Source organism: Tachypleus tridentatus, chromosome 8 (assembly GCF_004210375.1).
Source record: "Tachypleus tridentatus isolate NWPU-2018 chromosome 8, ASM421037v1, whole genome shotgun sequence".
In the NCBI taxonomy this organism is placed as follows: domain Eukaryota; kingdom Metazoa; phylum Arthropoda; class Merostomata; order Xiphosura; family Limulidae; genus Tachypleus; species Tachypleus tridentatus.
Genome location: NC_134832.1, coordinates 76902979 through 76918314, shown reverse-complemented (window position 1 = coordinate 76918314; position 15336 = coordinate 76902979). Strand labels below are relative to the sequence as shown.

The window sequence follows — 15336 nt, the reverse complement described above, 5'->3', positions numbered from 1 at the left end:
AAATATTTGATTGAACTGAGATTTTATTATTGCAAAATACAGGGAAGATGAATGAAGTTACTTTCATGCTCAGCTAACAGCTTTTGGACAATACAATAATAGTTTATTATTACCTTATTTTCTTGAAAGGCCCCTTGCCTATAAGTGTGGAAAACCATACTATGTAGTTAGAATGGTTTTAATGCATTGTATAGGTTTACTCTGGATGTTATTCACTATTCCAAAGGAATTGAGAGACTCTTCCATGAAACTTTTCCCTACCATTATATAATCTCAAGCAATTTGCACTGTTGAAACAACATAAGCTTGGTCAAATGCATTATGTGGTTTTCTTTATACTTTTACTTGACAATCAATACAGTCTTGGGTGAGAAGCAGCTCACAAAACCATATCACACACACTTTTAGTCATTCACTATAAACAATTTTACTCTAAACAGTACTAAGTCATGCTTTTTGTTTTTGTTTGAGATGAATGGTTTTGAGATAGAATGTTGGCTACAAGTTTTTATAATGTTTTGTGTGGTATGAGCATGGTCTTTAACGTTTTTAGTCATTAGTGGTTGGTTGCTGTGATTTTTCAAGTGACAGAAGTATCTCCTTCCATTATTAACTGTTGCTAAACTAGTTTAAATTGGCAAGAACAAACCACAAGTAATACATTATGATAAGAAACCCACTTGAAGTAAAAATGCATCTCAAGACAGCTGAGATACATAACCACAAACTATTACCTCCCAAAAAGTTGGAGAAATTCTTGCTCATTTGTATTGTCTTGTAAATTAATTATGTCATGATTTTTCTGAATTTATAGATCTGATTAAATTCTGATTAAAACAAAATCAAATTCTAATTCACATTTTGCTAAAGAACAAAAAAATCTTAAATTGTAATAGATTTCAAACATAAAGTATATTATGATTTATCTCTACCATATTTAGTTCATAAGTGTTCAAAAAATGTTTCCTGTAATATCTTTACAACTTACCATTTAAAAACAATATTCTTGTAGGATCTCTTCTCTGAAATACAAAATCTTTATTCAAGAAGCAAATCCAAGTTAAATAGATAATTTACCTTGCAACTGTATCAATATATTTTATTGATTCTTTTCATAAACATATAGCACAGGCAATATAAATGTCACAAAAGATGAGACTTTAAATTTATTTTTGAAAAAGGTACAAAATTTAGAATTAAAAAAGTGTAATCTTAGAAGATTTGAAAAAAATATTGAAGATTAAGTTATTAAAATCAGTAAAAATATCATTATCCCCCTTTTTTTAATCAAAGTTATTATTTATTAACTCCATAACAAACAGTTAAAAACTTTAAACTTACCTAAGTGTAAGACAGATATTTATTTTAACATATTTAAAAATAAAATAAGAGAAATTCAAGAACATTTTTTATTATTCCTTTTGATAAGTTGATTGTAGTTTTGGTTTCGTATGTAAAAAAAATGTTGTACATAAAGTTTTATTAATTCCAAAATGGTACTTACTATTCTCCCACATAGCTATCCTTGACCTTCATTTGCCATCTCAACAATGGTAAACTTTTTGAAAGTCCACCAGTCTTTTACACTCCTATATTTTTGCATCATTGCAACAACATTTGTTGATCATGTTACCATCCTCCACCAATCCCACTGTGCCCTCTATACTAATGCATGTAATTCCTTCTACCCTTACAATACAGTCCTTACTTTCTCAGTTGGCATTCTCATGTATAGATGTGTGTTTTATGTTCTTCACATGGCTGCACAATTTTTGATAGTGCTTGATCACCAATTAATATATGTTTAAATATCAAGTTTTTATTTGCATTTTGAGATGTTTATGTTTCTAGAATTCTACTTTGTTCATGTGAATTCTGGTTTTTTATGGTAGTTGATAATTTTCCCACCATAAGTAGACAGCAGTTGTAACACCAGGCCTCAGTCTCAGGTTTCACAATGTCTGCTGAGAAAACACAGATTCTTGTTTGCAAGGAGTTTGTGTTTCATGTTGGGTCAACGATTTTTTTTTTCCTTCGTGATATGCATTATTTCTTTTCCCAGGAGATCTGTGGTAAGTTTTTCAGTGTGTATTTCTTACTTCGCATAGGTATAGTCATGTTCAATGAGATTATGTAAGATTATATAGTTTCCACACTTGGTGATTTACATTAGTCAGTGTTTTTTTTTTGTCAGTATTGTATAAATTTTAATGCTATATTTCTTTTGACATGTAATTGAGAATACATTTTGAGTTAATCTTTGTTTTTGTTAAATAAGCATCTTTTTATTTTTGTTTTAAAGGTAAGTTCTCATTTTGTGTTCTTTATTTTATTGTTTCTTTGAATCACTTTACATTTATGTTTAAGGATTATTTATCTTATCAGTCCCTTTAGTGGTTTTGTACTTTATGTCTTACTTATTGTTTTGTGGTTTAGATTTGTTTCTTCATTTTGCAGATGTGTTAATTTTAAGCTCTTTGAGCCTACACATTTCTGATTTTTTGTTACTTCATTAGTTCTGCATACCTTCTTTTTCTTATTTTGTCTTTTTTTTTTTACTTCATTACAGTATAATTCTTTTTATGGGTTATCTATGAAAGTTTCTTACTTTTATTTTGTTCTCCCTCAACTCACTTTCCAGATCTTCTTGTTGGGACTGTACCTTGTTAAGTCACATTACTCAGTTTGTTCATGTTCTACTACACAACGGTGCTATCTAATGTGTGGAGTCCACTCAACCAGGAGTTTACTTCCATCCTTCTTTGTCTCCCTATGTAAGGGAATTTAAAGTTCTTTTCTGGATCAGTTATGGCTGTAAACGTATTTGGAGTTGCCTTGCTTCACCATATAGTCTTATCTCTTACTTTGGTGGATTTTATGTCCCAATGTTGCATTCTTTTCTTTGGTTCTTCTGAATGAGTTTTACCTTTCTGCTCTGGGTGCTCACAGACTGTTTTTTCTTCAGCTCTGTATGTGTTTTTGGAGTGATGTGCTTTTGCACATCTTCACTTGTTGCGTTTTCAGACTCGCATTTCATGGACGATAGGCTTCCACTCATCTCTTCCCATGCCTAGTCAGTCACTCACACCCAGTTCCTTTTTCCAAAAGCTTCTCAGGTGGGTTTGTTTTCTGGTTGGAGAGTATCTTATTCATTTAAGGGTTCTTTTCATTTTCTTTTTTGGTTGAGCTCAGCCTTGGCAGACCTCACTTAGCTATCTTGATATCAATCCAGGGTGCTTCCTCTGGATGTTTCTCCCTGGGTTGACTGCACTTGGCCCATTCATGTATGGTCCTCTATCCCTAGCCACAAATTCTGTTTGTTTTCACATTATGTGTCTTATCTTCTTCACTAGGTGAAGAGTGTACCTGTTCTGGAAGTAGTGTTATACCCCAAAGATGTGCCTTGTATTTTAATTGTGGCACACCTGTTTTTTTTTATAGCTGTTGCTTTCTGCTTGATTATTTGTTTTTTGCACTTTCACTGGCTCCCCCTTCTTTCTGATATTGGATTCTAGCTATGGGGAAGAGAAGGTAGTACCATTTTGTAAGTTAACACATTTTCTAACACTGAAAATGTATTTTCGATACGTACTTGCCTCTTGTCTTTCACTTCCCATTCATCCTCCCCACTGATTTGCCATTTTTTTGGGGTTTGTATATATATATGCCAATTCCAAAACTGAGGATTGTGCTTTAAGGGTGGAGGGTGGTTACATGATTGTCACATGTTGCTGCAGTGGAGCAAAAAATATAAGGGTACAAAAGACTGGTGCAATTTTAAAAAAGTACACCAAATCCTATAGGACTTATTAAGGTCAAAATAACTATGGTTCAGAATAAGAAAATGTTAACTTAAATCAATACAATGAAGACATTTACAAAAGACATTTAAAAAAAATTATTAATTTAGAAAATGGAAATATAAATAAAGATTTTATACTTGTTCTAACTGGCAATTTCAGAATTTTATATGAAATGGTAAGTTTTGAACCATTTTATTTTTTGAACCATTAAAAACATTTTGTAATTATTTAAAAAAAGAGACAGAAGTGAGAATCTTGTAGAAATATAGGGTAATATATTTCTCCTGTGAGAATATTTTTGGCTTTTGGAAGATTTGATAAAAGTGTGGAGGTTGAAAGTTTTATGTTGTAGAAATTTGGAGTTTTTTTTTTTTTTTCTGCTTTAAGGTTGTATCTAAATATTAAGGGTAATATTTAGATATAACCATATACAGCAGTATATGGTTTCGTGATTTTTTGATTCGTGAGATATATTTACTTTTGTTGGTTGATTTTGCTTTCTGTCTAGGTGTGTGCGTATAATGTTTTCTACGGTTTGTGGAGGAAACTTATTGATGTTAATGAAGTATTGTTTTATTTTGTCTAATTCATCATTAATTAGTTTTTTTAGTTTTCTGTTTATGAACAACCTTACAAAAAGAGACATTAATTCCATTAAAAACCTAAAACAAGACAAAAACATAAAAATTCTAAAAGCAGATAAAGGTAACGCTATAGTCATAATGAACACGAATGAATACATCCAAAAAATGAATAACATCCTATCAGACACGAACAAATTTAAACCAATACACACGAATCCAACAAAGACACACGAGACGCAACTAAACAAATTACTACTAAAAATGAAAAAAGCCAACACAATTTCACAAACACTTTATTCCTACCTACGTAAAACCGACTCACGCACACCACAAATATACGGCATCCCCAAACCTCATAAATCAGATTGTCCATTACGACCAATAATGTCCACATATGAATCGTTTAATTACAATCTTGGAAAATACATAGCACAGACATTCTCCAAATATGTAACATCAGCCAGCTCATTCATCAAAGACTTTTAATTTCAAGTCTAATCTAAATCAACTTAATAATAAAGCCTTAATGGCCAGTTTTGATGTTATATCCCTCTTTACAGAAGTTCCAACTACTGAAGCCTGCAAGATAGGCTTAGAACTCTATATCCGAGACCCTAACCCAACTACAGACATTCCCAGCAACCAATTAGCAACCCTCATAGAATTCACCACGATAAGGACAAACTTCATGTTCAACAACCAAAACTATATACAAACAAATGGCCTAAGCATGGCCCAAAATGGCCCCAGTATCACCAGTTCTAGCCAATATTTTTATGACACAAGTTGAAACACAAGCAATTAACACAGCATTACGTCCACCACTATACTGGTACAGATATGTAGATGACACGGTTGCGGGATTCAAATCTACAGAACACATACTTAATTTTTTCAATCACATTAACTCTATACATCCCAACATTAATTTCACATGTGAACAGGAAGAAAGCAATCAAATATCATTTCTTAACCTCAAAATTACAAGAACCGACACACAATTCAAAACAGAAATCCACCGAAAAATCATCCATACTGGACTATACATTCCTTGGGACTCAGCACATGAAACAAAACAAAAACTCAACATATTAAGAAACCAAATAAACACAGCCATAAAACTATGCTCACCAGATAAAATTAACGATGAATTAGACAAAATAAAACAATACTTCATCAACATCAATAAGTTTCCTCCACAAACCGTAGAAAACATTATACGCACACACCTAGACAGAAAGCAAAATCAACCAACAAAAGTAAATATATCTCACGAATCAAAAAATCACGAAACCATATACTGCTGTATACCATATATTCCTGACATCAGCAGACAAATAACCAACATTTGGCAAAAACTAGTAACAAAATATGACATTCCAGTTAATACCAGATTTATTCAAAAAAACCAGGCACAAAACTGAGGTCTATACTATGTAAAAACTACATTGACAAACACCACACCAACATTATTTATAAAATACAATGGGATAACTGCCACGACTTCTATATTGGAGAAACAAGTAGAAAAATGGAAACCAGATTCAAAGAACATGAAAAGTCACCTTCACACGTTTTCGAACATTGCAAGTCAAATAAACACAACATAACCATAGAAAACACTCAAATACTAAATAAAGAAACAAACATAAACAAACGCAATATTAAAGAAGCCTTACTTATACAACAACTTAAACCCAAAATAAACCAATATAAGGGAACGCCTTTTTACCTATATTAATATAATAAAATAAATAAAATAATATATTCAAACATCTAACACCGCCCTCTACGTTCCGACACTCAGTTGCACAACCCCTTTCAAACGTGGTCAGCTTCCGGTCAGTTACCTCTTTCTTTGTGAACCTGACGATGACCGAAGAAGGTCGAAACGTTGTTCGCTCTTCTATGTAAAATATTTTCTCAACCCAAACGAGCCGTTTTTTGCATATATATTAATTTATCTATTTTGCAATGGATTGTTTTGAAATGTGATGGACTCAATAAATTTAAGGGAAATTTTAATAAATATTTGCATGGTAAGGGCTGTCATTGAGCATTTTATTTTTAAGTGTAGTTTAATGGATAGGATTACTTTATGGATCAACAGGTCCCTTGTTGTCCTTAAGTTACGTGTATGTCAGGGGCGTAGATTTATTTACACCCGATGGGGTGGGATGATTTTTGCAACCACTTTTGTGGACTGTTCAATTTGCAAATTGGTAATCTCTTATTACGTGAACCTGAGAGCTGTAAACATGCAATCACAGAGTAATCTTGTTGCCACGATACTTGCATGTATACTTAGGACTACTGACTGATACTTACGAACTATCGTTTAGATTGAAAAGATTAGAAGCACGCCTATATTAAAGATGTACATTTTGGCTACTGAAAAAGCCTCCATCTAGGTCTAATTATGTAGTTTGATTGGTAAGAACACGAGAATCACAAGAACAAACACACAATTTGTAGGCCTGTGATGCAACAAAACAATTCAACAGACCAAACTGTAGGAGGGGATGATTGTATGCACCTAGGATCTATGCCCATGGTGTATGTATGTATATATGTTATGAACATTTACTTGCTTAGTAAGAAATTAAATGTTTAATAAATATTCCTACTGCCTTCAATTTTAATTATTAAACTTTTTAATCTCAAGGGGACTTTGTGTCTTATAAAACATGTTCTGGTTCTTAGTCTACCTCTTATTAGAAACAGAAAACTAGCCATTAAATTCAGCACTGATCAGAGCTAAACAGCTACTAAAATTTACTAATTGATTAATTATTGGGCTCATTAATTGATAATATTAAATTAGTTGGTTTTTACTTGAAAATAATATTCATATTGTGAGCTTTTTTTTAATCTTAAAAGATTTTTGAATCATACTTTAATATGATCAGATATCCTCAGGTACAATAATATAGGATGAAATTACCTTTTGTGCATGAAAACGTATCATAGATGCTACAAGTGTAGTACGAAACCTGTAGAAGCCGAAAATATGATTATATAGCATTATCTTTACAAATTACTACAAGACTATTAAAACTACTACCTTTTTAGCTGTAGTATAGCTGCTCATAAAACTACCCTCAGTTGCTGTTTTCTCAGATACAAACTTTTAGCTCATAGCTCTGTCATCTCTTGACCAATTTGAGATCTGATTGCAGTTTTGGACTCAGGAAGTCAAACCCTTTAATTATGCTTAGTTTTAAAATAATTTACTTTAATCCTACTTCAAATAATTTCAGTTTGAGGGTAGGTTGGGAGAGATCCTCATGAATAATAAAACTGAATTGAGTATATTTACACCCTATGCTTCATATGCTAGTACACAAAAATATGGCTAATGAAAAAGAAAAAAAAAAGGTTCAATAGGTTAATTTTCTCTAATCCTGCCTAAAAGAATTTCAAGTACTACAGTTGTCATGGATTTCCTTATAAAGTTAATAAGCTTCATTACCCTAAAAAACATCACAAATAAGATTATTTAAAAAACAACAACAAATATTTATCACCAGAAAGGGATGACAACTAATGTACGTGTACACTCACACACAAATATATACAGGAATAGTATACATACAAGTCAGCCCATTTTCCAGCCTTATTTGGAAAATCAGAAAAATATAAACGTCTCCATACTTTTCTTACTGCAAGAAATATCAAATTCATCATCTCTTTGCCATATCTCACTCTTTGTGCTCTTTTTATGTGTATTATATATATATATATATAAACATATAATGTATGTACATGCATAAAAAACGAGTTATGTAAGCTAATACTTAAATAATTATAGGTAAAATATATGTAAAATATGAAAAAAAGTGAAAGTGTATATCAAGATGGCTGATATTGGTATTAAAACTTTTATTAAAATAAAGTTGAGAACAATGTTTCGATATTCTTAGGTTATCTTCAGATTAACAAACAGAGTTTGCAAACTCTTAAAGAAGATTTTTCTAGAAATTACTGCATTGGAAAAGTGTTTAAACTGTACTGATATAAGCTTTAATGTTTCATATATATATATATATTAAACTTTATTCCAAAAAAATTTTTAAGAACTGTTTTTAGTACCACATTTACAAATTACATCAATAAAGATGTAACAAAACTCTTTATGTACAGTCCTAAAGAAATTTGTGTTCTGTTATGAAGAAATGGTTGTTACTACAGTTATTTTTATAATTGTCTGAATCTTGAATACTCAAAGTATGAAATTTTATTATGAATTTTTCTTTTTGGTGCCATTGTATTTATGATTTCAGACACATACATATATAGATACTACATCCATTATAGTAAGATTGATGTATTGTTATATGCTATAACTATTCATTGATGTATGATGCTTCTTGTTAGTTTTTGTCTGTATCTCTGTCTTGCATGTTGGAACTGTTTATTGACATACGATGTTTTATTTTGTATAACTGTTGTTAAGTGCTTAATTTTTATGTATAGCTGCCTTGTTCACAACATATGACATTTCTTGTTGATGTTTTGTACATCTCATTTACTGGTTTATTGATGTTACATGTGAAGAAATCATGTACCGATTTACTAATGTATGATGCTTCTTATAGCTGTTTTTACATGTGTGCATTATACACTGGAAGAGTTCACTGATACTTAGTGCTGTTTTATGTATAGATAACTTGTATACTGGAACTGCAGATGGGAATATTGTTTGTATAACTGGAAAAAAGATTGAGAAGATAGCACGTATTGGAGCATACTGTGGTATTTCAACTTTTTCTTCTTATGAAGATTCTGTTAACAAACATTATATGCTTTTATTAAAAAGGATTTGTTCAGCTGAAACGTTTTATCATTTTTTCTCTATTTTTATTTAGCTAATATGAATAAAATGTTTAAAACAATTTTTTCACATAAAAGTGAGAAATTGATAATTAAAAAAAGTTAAAATTGTTTAACAACAGTCTTTTTGATGTATCTGATAGATCTCAAAATTATTATTTTGGTTTTATCTACATAGTGGTGAAAGCCTAAATTTTATAATTATGACAGTTTTGTAAATATTTTATGATGTACTTATGTGGTAATGAAATGTTTTGAGTTGCACTATTTTTCTCAACTATATTTAAATTATTGTTCTTTAGATAACACTGTACAATTTTTTGTCATCATCATCAAATGGTTGTCTAAAGTGTCATTTAATGAAATCAATTATCAGATGTATTGGTTTTCACCATGCACTTTTAATAATTACCAATGAACTTTTTTTTTTGCTTTGTTATTGGTCAAATTTTGTAAATTTAACTGAAAGATTGAAATCGAAATTGAATGCTATTCACTTGACAACTGAATTTCCTTTTAAATTATAAGTGATACCTAGTAAAGAAATTAAAGAAAGTATATTGGAGTTCTCATTAACAAAACTTTTGGGAAGTTTTGACTAGGCTTATAAACATTTGAGCATCTTATTTTGATTTTGTGAGCATTAGAGGATACATTTGAAAAGCTTGTTATGCAAAATTATATTTATCTACAAAAAGTCTGGGAATGTTTTGAAGATACACGTTGTTTTATTATTTTTCATTGTTGATTATGACACTTTGAAATAGCTGAAAACCCTTTAAATTTTATAGAACTGAACAAAGCTGTACAAAAATAAAAGCAATAATTCTCTGAAATTCTTCAGTTGGTTTCTTGGAAGATTTAAAAATTGATACATTTTTACAAGAGGAATGTACATATTAGCCTCTCTTAATAAATGAAAATTAAGGACAAAATCCTTCTAGAAAAAGGAAACATTCTTATGTTCAAATTTCTTGTAAAATTTTACATGATAGGAAACAAAAACAATAAATTAAAAGAGTATTGCAGGATAAGTGTATGTATTTAATTATTTAAATTTAACAGAAGGACCCTGGGAAGAGGAAATATGTGGCCGACCACTTGGAATGAGGTTTGATAAAAATGGAAGCCTTTATGTTCTTGATGCTTATTATGGATTGATGCATGTTAATGTAAAAACTGGTAAGTGTTCTGCTGTTCTTTGTAAATATATTTTTAATGCTTCACCATTTTTTGTATATATAAAAATAATGTGTAATATTTAGACAGTGAATAAACAAACGAACAGTATGTTTAGAAAGGGATGAAAATTATAGCAAATGTATAGCATGATAAATGTGATTTGAGAATGCACTGAAACAAGATGAACATGTGCAGGGCCTTTTAGGTCAGATTGTTCAAACAGACATGATATTGAAGATGTGTAAGAGTACATATATTTCTGTATCTGTGAAATATTTGGACAGATTAGAATAAGTTAAAATATAATCATTACATATATGATAAGATCTTTATAAATGGTTACTGTGGTCTAATATATTTTCCTAATAATGTTTCATTTCAGGAACAGTAACACCACTGTTGCCCTACACAGAATCAATAAATAACAAAAAGCTTGTGTTTCCTAATGATCTTACAATTGATGACAAAGGAATAATATACTTTACTGATGCTAGCACCCGCTGGCCACTGAAAAGAATTAGCTTTAATGTCTTGGAGCATGATAACCAAGGAAGGTTAGAGGCCTATATCATCATTTTTTACCTGTAGGCTATCTCTTCTACTTAAGTTGTGCAGTGTCATAAATAAATAGTGATTATATATGACACTGAAATGTGTGTGTGTGTGTGTGAGCCACATCCTATCTGTATTATTTAGTACACTGATCAACTAAATATGATTTAGCTAACCCTCTGATTTTGCCAAATGAACTAGTAGATGTTCATGTATTTTTTGATGTGCAAGATAGCTATTTCCTGATAATGCTTTACACCCTCCTTCTTTGATAATTTGAAAATGATTACAGGGTAGTGAATTTCTTTTGACTTTCGGAAAGCTGTCAAATTGTAAAAAAATAATAATATGCATTATAACCTGGATTTACATTATTTGGATTTGTCTTTAAAACATTAACATAAATCTCACATTTTTGAATATACATATAAGAAAAGTTATGAAACTACAAAGTTTTTAGTTCATTAAAATGATGTGATTTGGTGAGTACATACTGTAAAACTAAATACATGTGTAGCAACATATTTACATTTGAACTTTTATTATATTTCAGGGTAATAAAATTTGACCCATCAACCAAGGAAACCGAAGTACTTCTAGAAAATCTTTACTTTCCAAATGGTATTCAGCTTTCTGCCGATGGCAATAGCTTACTCATAGCAGAAAGTAACAAATTTCGTATAATACGGTAAAGGTTTTAGCACTAGTCATGTTTATTTTAGTGCCAAATGCTGTCTCTCACCTACAACTAGAGCTAGCTGGTTCATAAGCTGTCCAGCACTATCTTTCTGTCTAAAGAAAAAATTCAGAGTCATTCCCTATATTTGTTTTTATTTCCAAACTTCAAAACACTTTGAAAAAGAACACAACAAAAATAAAATTTCACATCAAGAACTTGTTAACACCTTTATAGCCAATATTTCAACTTCTGTGTTTACCAGAGCTTTAAACTGGTTATATTGAAACTATTACTCCACTCATATATTTTTTATACTAACCACTGAAATGTTTTTATTGTCTATAGTTTTTTGTACTGAAAGGTTTTCAACACTATTCTTGGCATTCATTGAATATTTATGTTTGTTTGTTTTTGAATTTTGCACAAAACTCCATGAGGGCTATTTGTGGTAACTGACCCTAATTTTGCAGTGTAAGACTAGAGGGAAGGCAACTAGTTATCACCACTCAAGACCAACTCTTAGGCTACTCTTTTACCAATGAATAGTGAGATAGACCATCACATTTATAAAGCCCCCATGGCTGAAAGGGCAAACATGATTTGGTGCAGTGGGGATTCATACCTGAGACCCTCAGGTTACAAGTTGAACGTCGTAACCCACTTGGCCATGCTGGGCCTTATATTTATGTTACTTTTAATAATCAGATTTTGTGAGTTTTGAAGTTCCTCTGTACTGTTTTTGGTCTTGCTCCTTAGTATTTTTGCTATGTTCTAAATTTTTGTTAATTTATCTCATCTCTATTTTAGTTTTTCATGTTCTTTCAATACTTATCAAATTATTTTTCCAACTTTTTCCTTCATATTCGTTTAACTGTTTTGAACAGTCATATTATTTCTAAAACTTCTTCAAACTGTTCTCAATTTCCGTACCTGAAAGATGTTTGTTTTCATAAGAAATTTGTGATAAGGAATAAATGTTGTCATGACAACTGGATGTTCCTCACCTTGTGGAAAGAACTTATTTACAAGAATTAAAATCTGTCTTCTGATTAAATCCTCAATTTTAATTTTGTAGATAAGCAGTTTTTTAAAAATAGTAAAGTATGTAATGTTATATGCACTGATATATATGTTTGATAGTATTTTTTGTTTTAAAAATGTAACTGTACTTAGAATTTTTTACTTAGTCACCTTATTTAACAATATTGAAAGAAATAACTGAAGGTTTTGAATTGATTATATGTTAGTTTACATTTGTTTAATCCTGTTGAACTGGGAAATATACGTCCCAGGCACAGTGAATGAATTAAAGATTTTGATAACATTTGAATCTTCAGATACTACTTTCAAGGACCTAATAAAGGTAAAAAAACAGTATTTGCAAAGCTTCCTGGTGAACCAGATAATATTCGACCAAGCAAAAATGGTGGCTACTGGGTTGCTTTATGTTTTAGCCGACATGCTGGTTCTCCAACATTAAATGACAGGCTGGCTCCTTATCCTGCCATAAGGAAACTAGTGGCTAGGTTATTACATGTGACAGGCACTATTTTGAATTATTTTTCCCAATTTGTTTCATCTCCAGCTGTAAAGAATTATGTTCATTTGGTAAGTGTTCTTTTTATTTTTATCTCTTCAGAATTATTTGCTTTTTTTCAGAAACTGTTTCTGCCTGGAAAAGCTATTTAACAAATTAATTATCTATAATTTATTTAGCTTTATGATTAGTTAACTTCAAGGTAAAAATGACAACTACAAATTTTTAGATGTATCTTTTTATAAGTTTACTTGTTTTCTTAAAATATTTTTTAAGTTTCTCTGTCAATCCATCTATATTTTTATAATTTAAAATTTATTTGCTTTCATAAGTCTATACAAGTTACCTCAAGCATACAATTCATGTAAGAGGATCTCCCAGTAAATACAATTTTGATAAGTACAAAGTTTGTCAAAGTCAAAAAACAAAGGTCATAAAGGTTTTTTGGTAAAGTAACTCTTCTTCATTCAGAGTGGTAAAAAAACTTAAAAATTGTTTTTATTTTTTGTATTTGCAGTATAATTTGTATAAATTCTATGTAACTTGCACAAATCGAGTTAGAATATCAAGTTGTGTATAAACATATTGTTGGCCACTGTTGTGGTTGTATAGAAGCTTGAACTTGATCATTCAGAACCCAACTTTTCACAAAATAGTAGAATATACAAAGAACCATCTATAATTGATTATTTTTTCTATTGACATAGTTTACAGCCAGCAAAATAAGTTCTTGTCACAATAAAACATTTTGTTTTAGCCTTGAGTTCAAAATAAAATTTCTGGTGAAAAGATCATGGTTCAGCCATAATATTAGTATAAATAAATATAAAATGTGATAGATTCTCATAGTGTTTATGACAGTAGATTATAAACCTGTTAACAAAGAATCATGTAAGTGGTATGATTACCCTCAATAAATTTTAGTAAGAGCAAAGAATGCTAAAAGTAAATCAAGAATAATGATAAAATAAAGTATTTTTTTTTACTTTTAAATACCATGTTTTTTGCACAAACCTACACGAGGATAATCTGTGCTAACTGTCCCTAATTTAGCATTGTAAGTCTAGAAGGAAGGCAGCTAGTCATCACCACCCACTGCCAACTCTTGGGCTACTCTTTCACCAATGAATAGTGGGATTAACCATCACATTATAACACCCTCATGGCTTAAAGGGTGAACATATTTTGTCTGACAAGAATTTAAATCCAGGACCCTCAGATTTTGAGTCAAGTGCCTTAACCACCTGGCTATGCTGGGCCAAGTACCATGTTCTGGATAACAAAATATTCACAATGAAACATAACACAATTTGGTTCTATTACAACATATTCACTAAATTACTTCACTTACACAATAAGTGTTGTTTTGTGACCTATGCAATCATAAAATCAAATTTATATCAATTATTTACATAAACTGTTTTATCAAACAACATCTCTCAAAGAGTAACACTGAAATGATTATCCATGATATAAAAAGTGTTTAAATAGTCAATTCTATATTTATTGAATTCTGATGACAACCTATTTATCACAGGTGGAGAGTGGCAAATTCTTGTTAAATCTGATGCCAAGATATGGAATGGTGGTTGAACTTGATAAAAATGGAAAGATAATACGAAGTCTTCAATCTTCTGATGACCAGGTGGCAATGCTATCTGAAGTTTTGGAACATAACAAAAATCTTTATATAGGATCCTTCATTAATCCATTTTTACTTAAATTGAAGGCTTAGTCAATTAAATCTTTTATCATTAAATATGTACAAACTTCATAACATTCTGAGGTAAATTTGAAAAATTTAAGTTTCATAAACATAGCCTGATGATTGTAAAATTTTTCAAATATGTACAATTCTTGATAAATGAAACAATTTACTAATTTGTATAGCAAATTGTAGTCTTGAAACAGTTATGTTCTGTAAACAGTAAAGTATTATTTGGAGAAAATATTATATCAAAATAATTAGTTAAATTTTAGTCATACTTTTCACTAGTGGAAATACAACTCTTCTGAATAACACTACTCTTCAATAAACTAGATGTGCTGGTACTGTTCAAAACTGAAATACTGTATATGTGTAATCAGATACACACGGATTTTAGGTGTTTTTTTTTTTTCCACATTAACAATGAAGTAAAACTTTTACTACTACACAACAAAATG

At 30.5% G+C, this 15336-nt stretch overlaps 1 protein-coding gene across 1 annotated transcript in view; it reads left to right on the top strand.

The window, feature by feature from the left end:
- LOC143223937 (adipocyte plasma membrane-associated protein-like) overlaps positions 1 to 15053 on the top strand; it is a gene marked incomplete at its 5' end in the record, with an annotated part of 42774 nt that extends 27721 nt beyond the window's left edge. Inside the window, 6 exons of the mRNA XM_076452408.1 lie at positions 9053 to 9142; positions 10286 to 10402; positions 10785 to 10956; positions 11508 to 11642; positions 12971 to 13241; positions 14708 to 15053. Coding sequence (XP_076308523.1) covers positions 9053 to 9142; positions 10286 to 10402; positions 10785 to 10956; positions 11508 to 11642; positions 12971 to 13241; positions 14708 to 14905 — 983 coding nt within the window. The remainder of the gene's footprint in view (positions 1 to 9052; positions 9143 to 10285; positions 10403 to 10784; positions 10957 to 11507; positions 11643 to 12970; positions 13242 to 14707) is intronic.
- Positions 15054 to 15336: the final 283 nt, after the last annotated feature.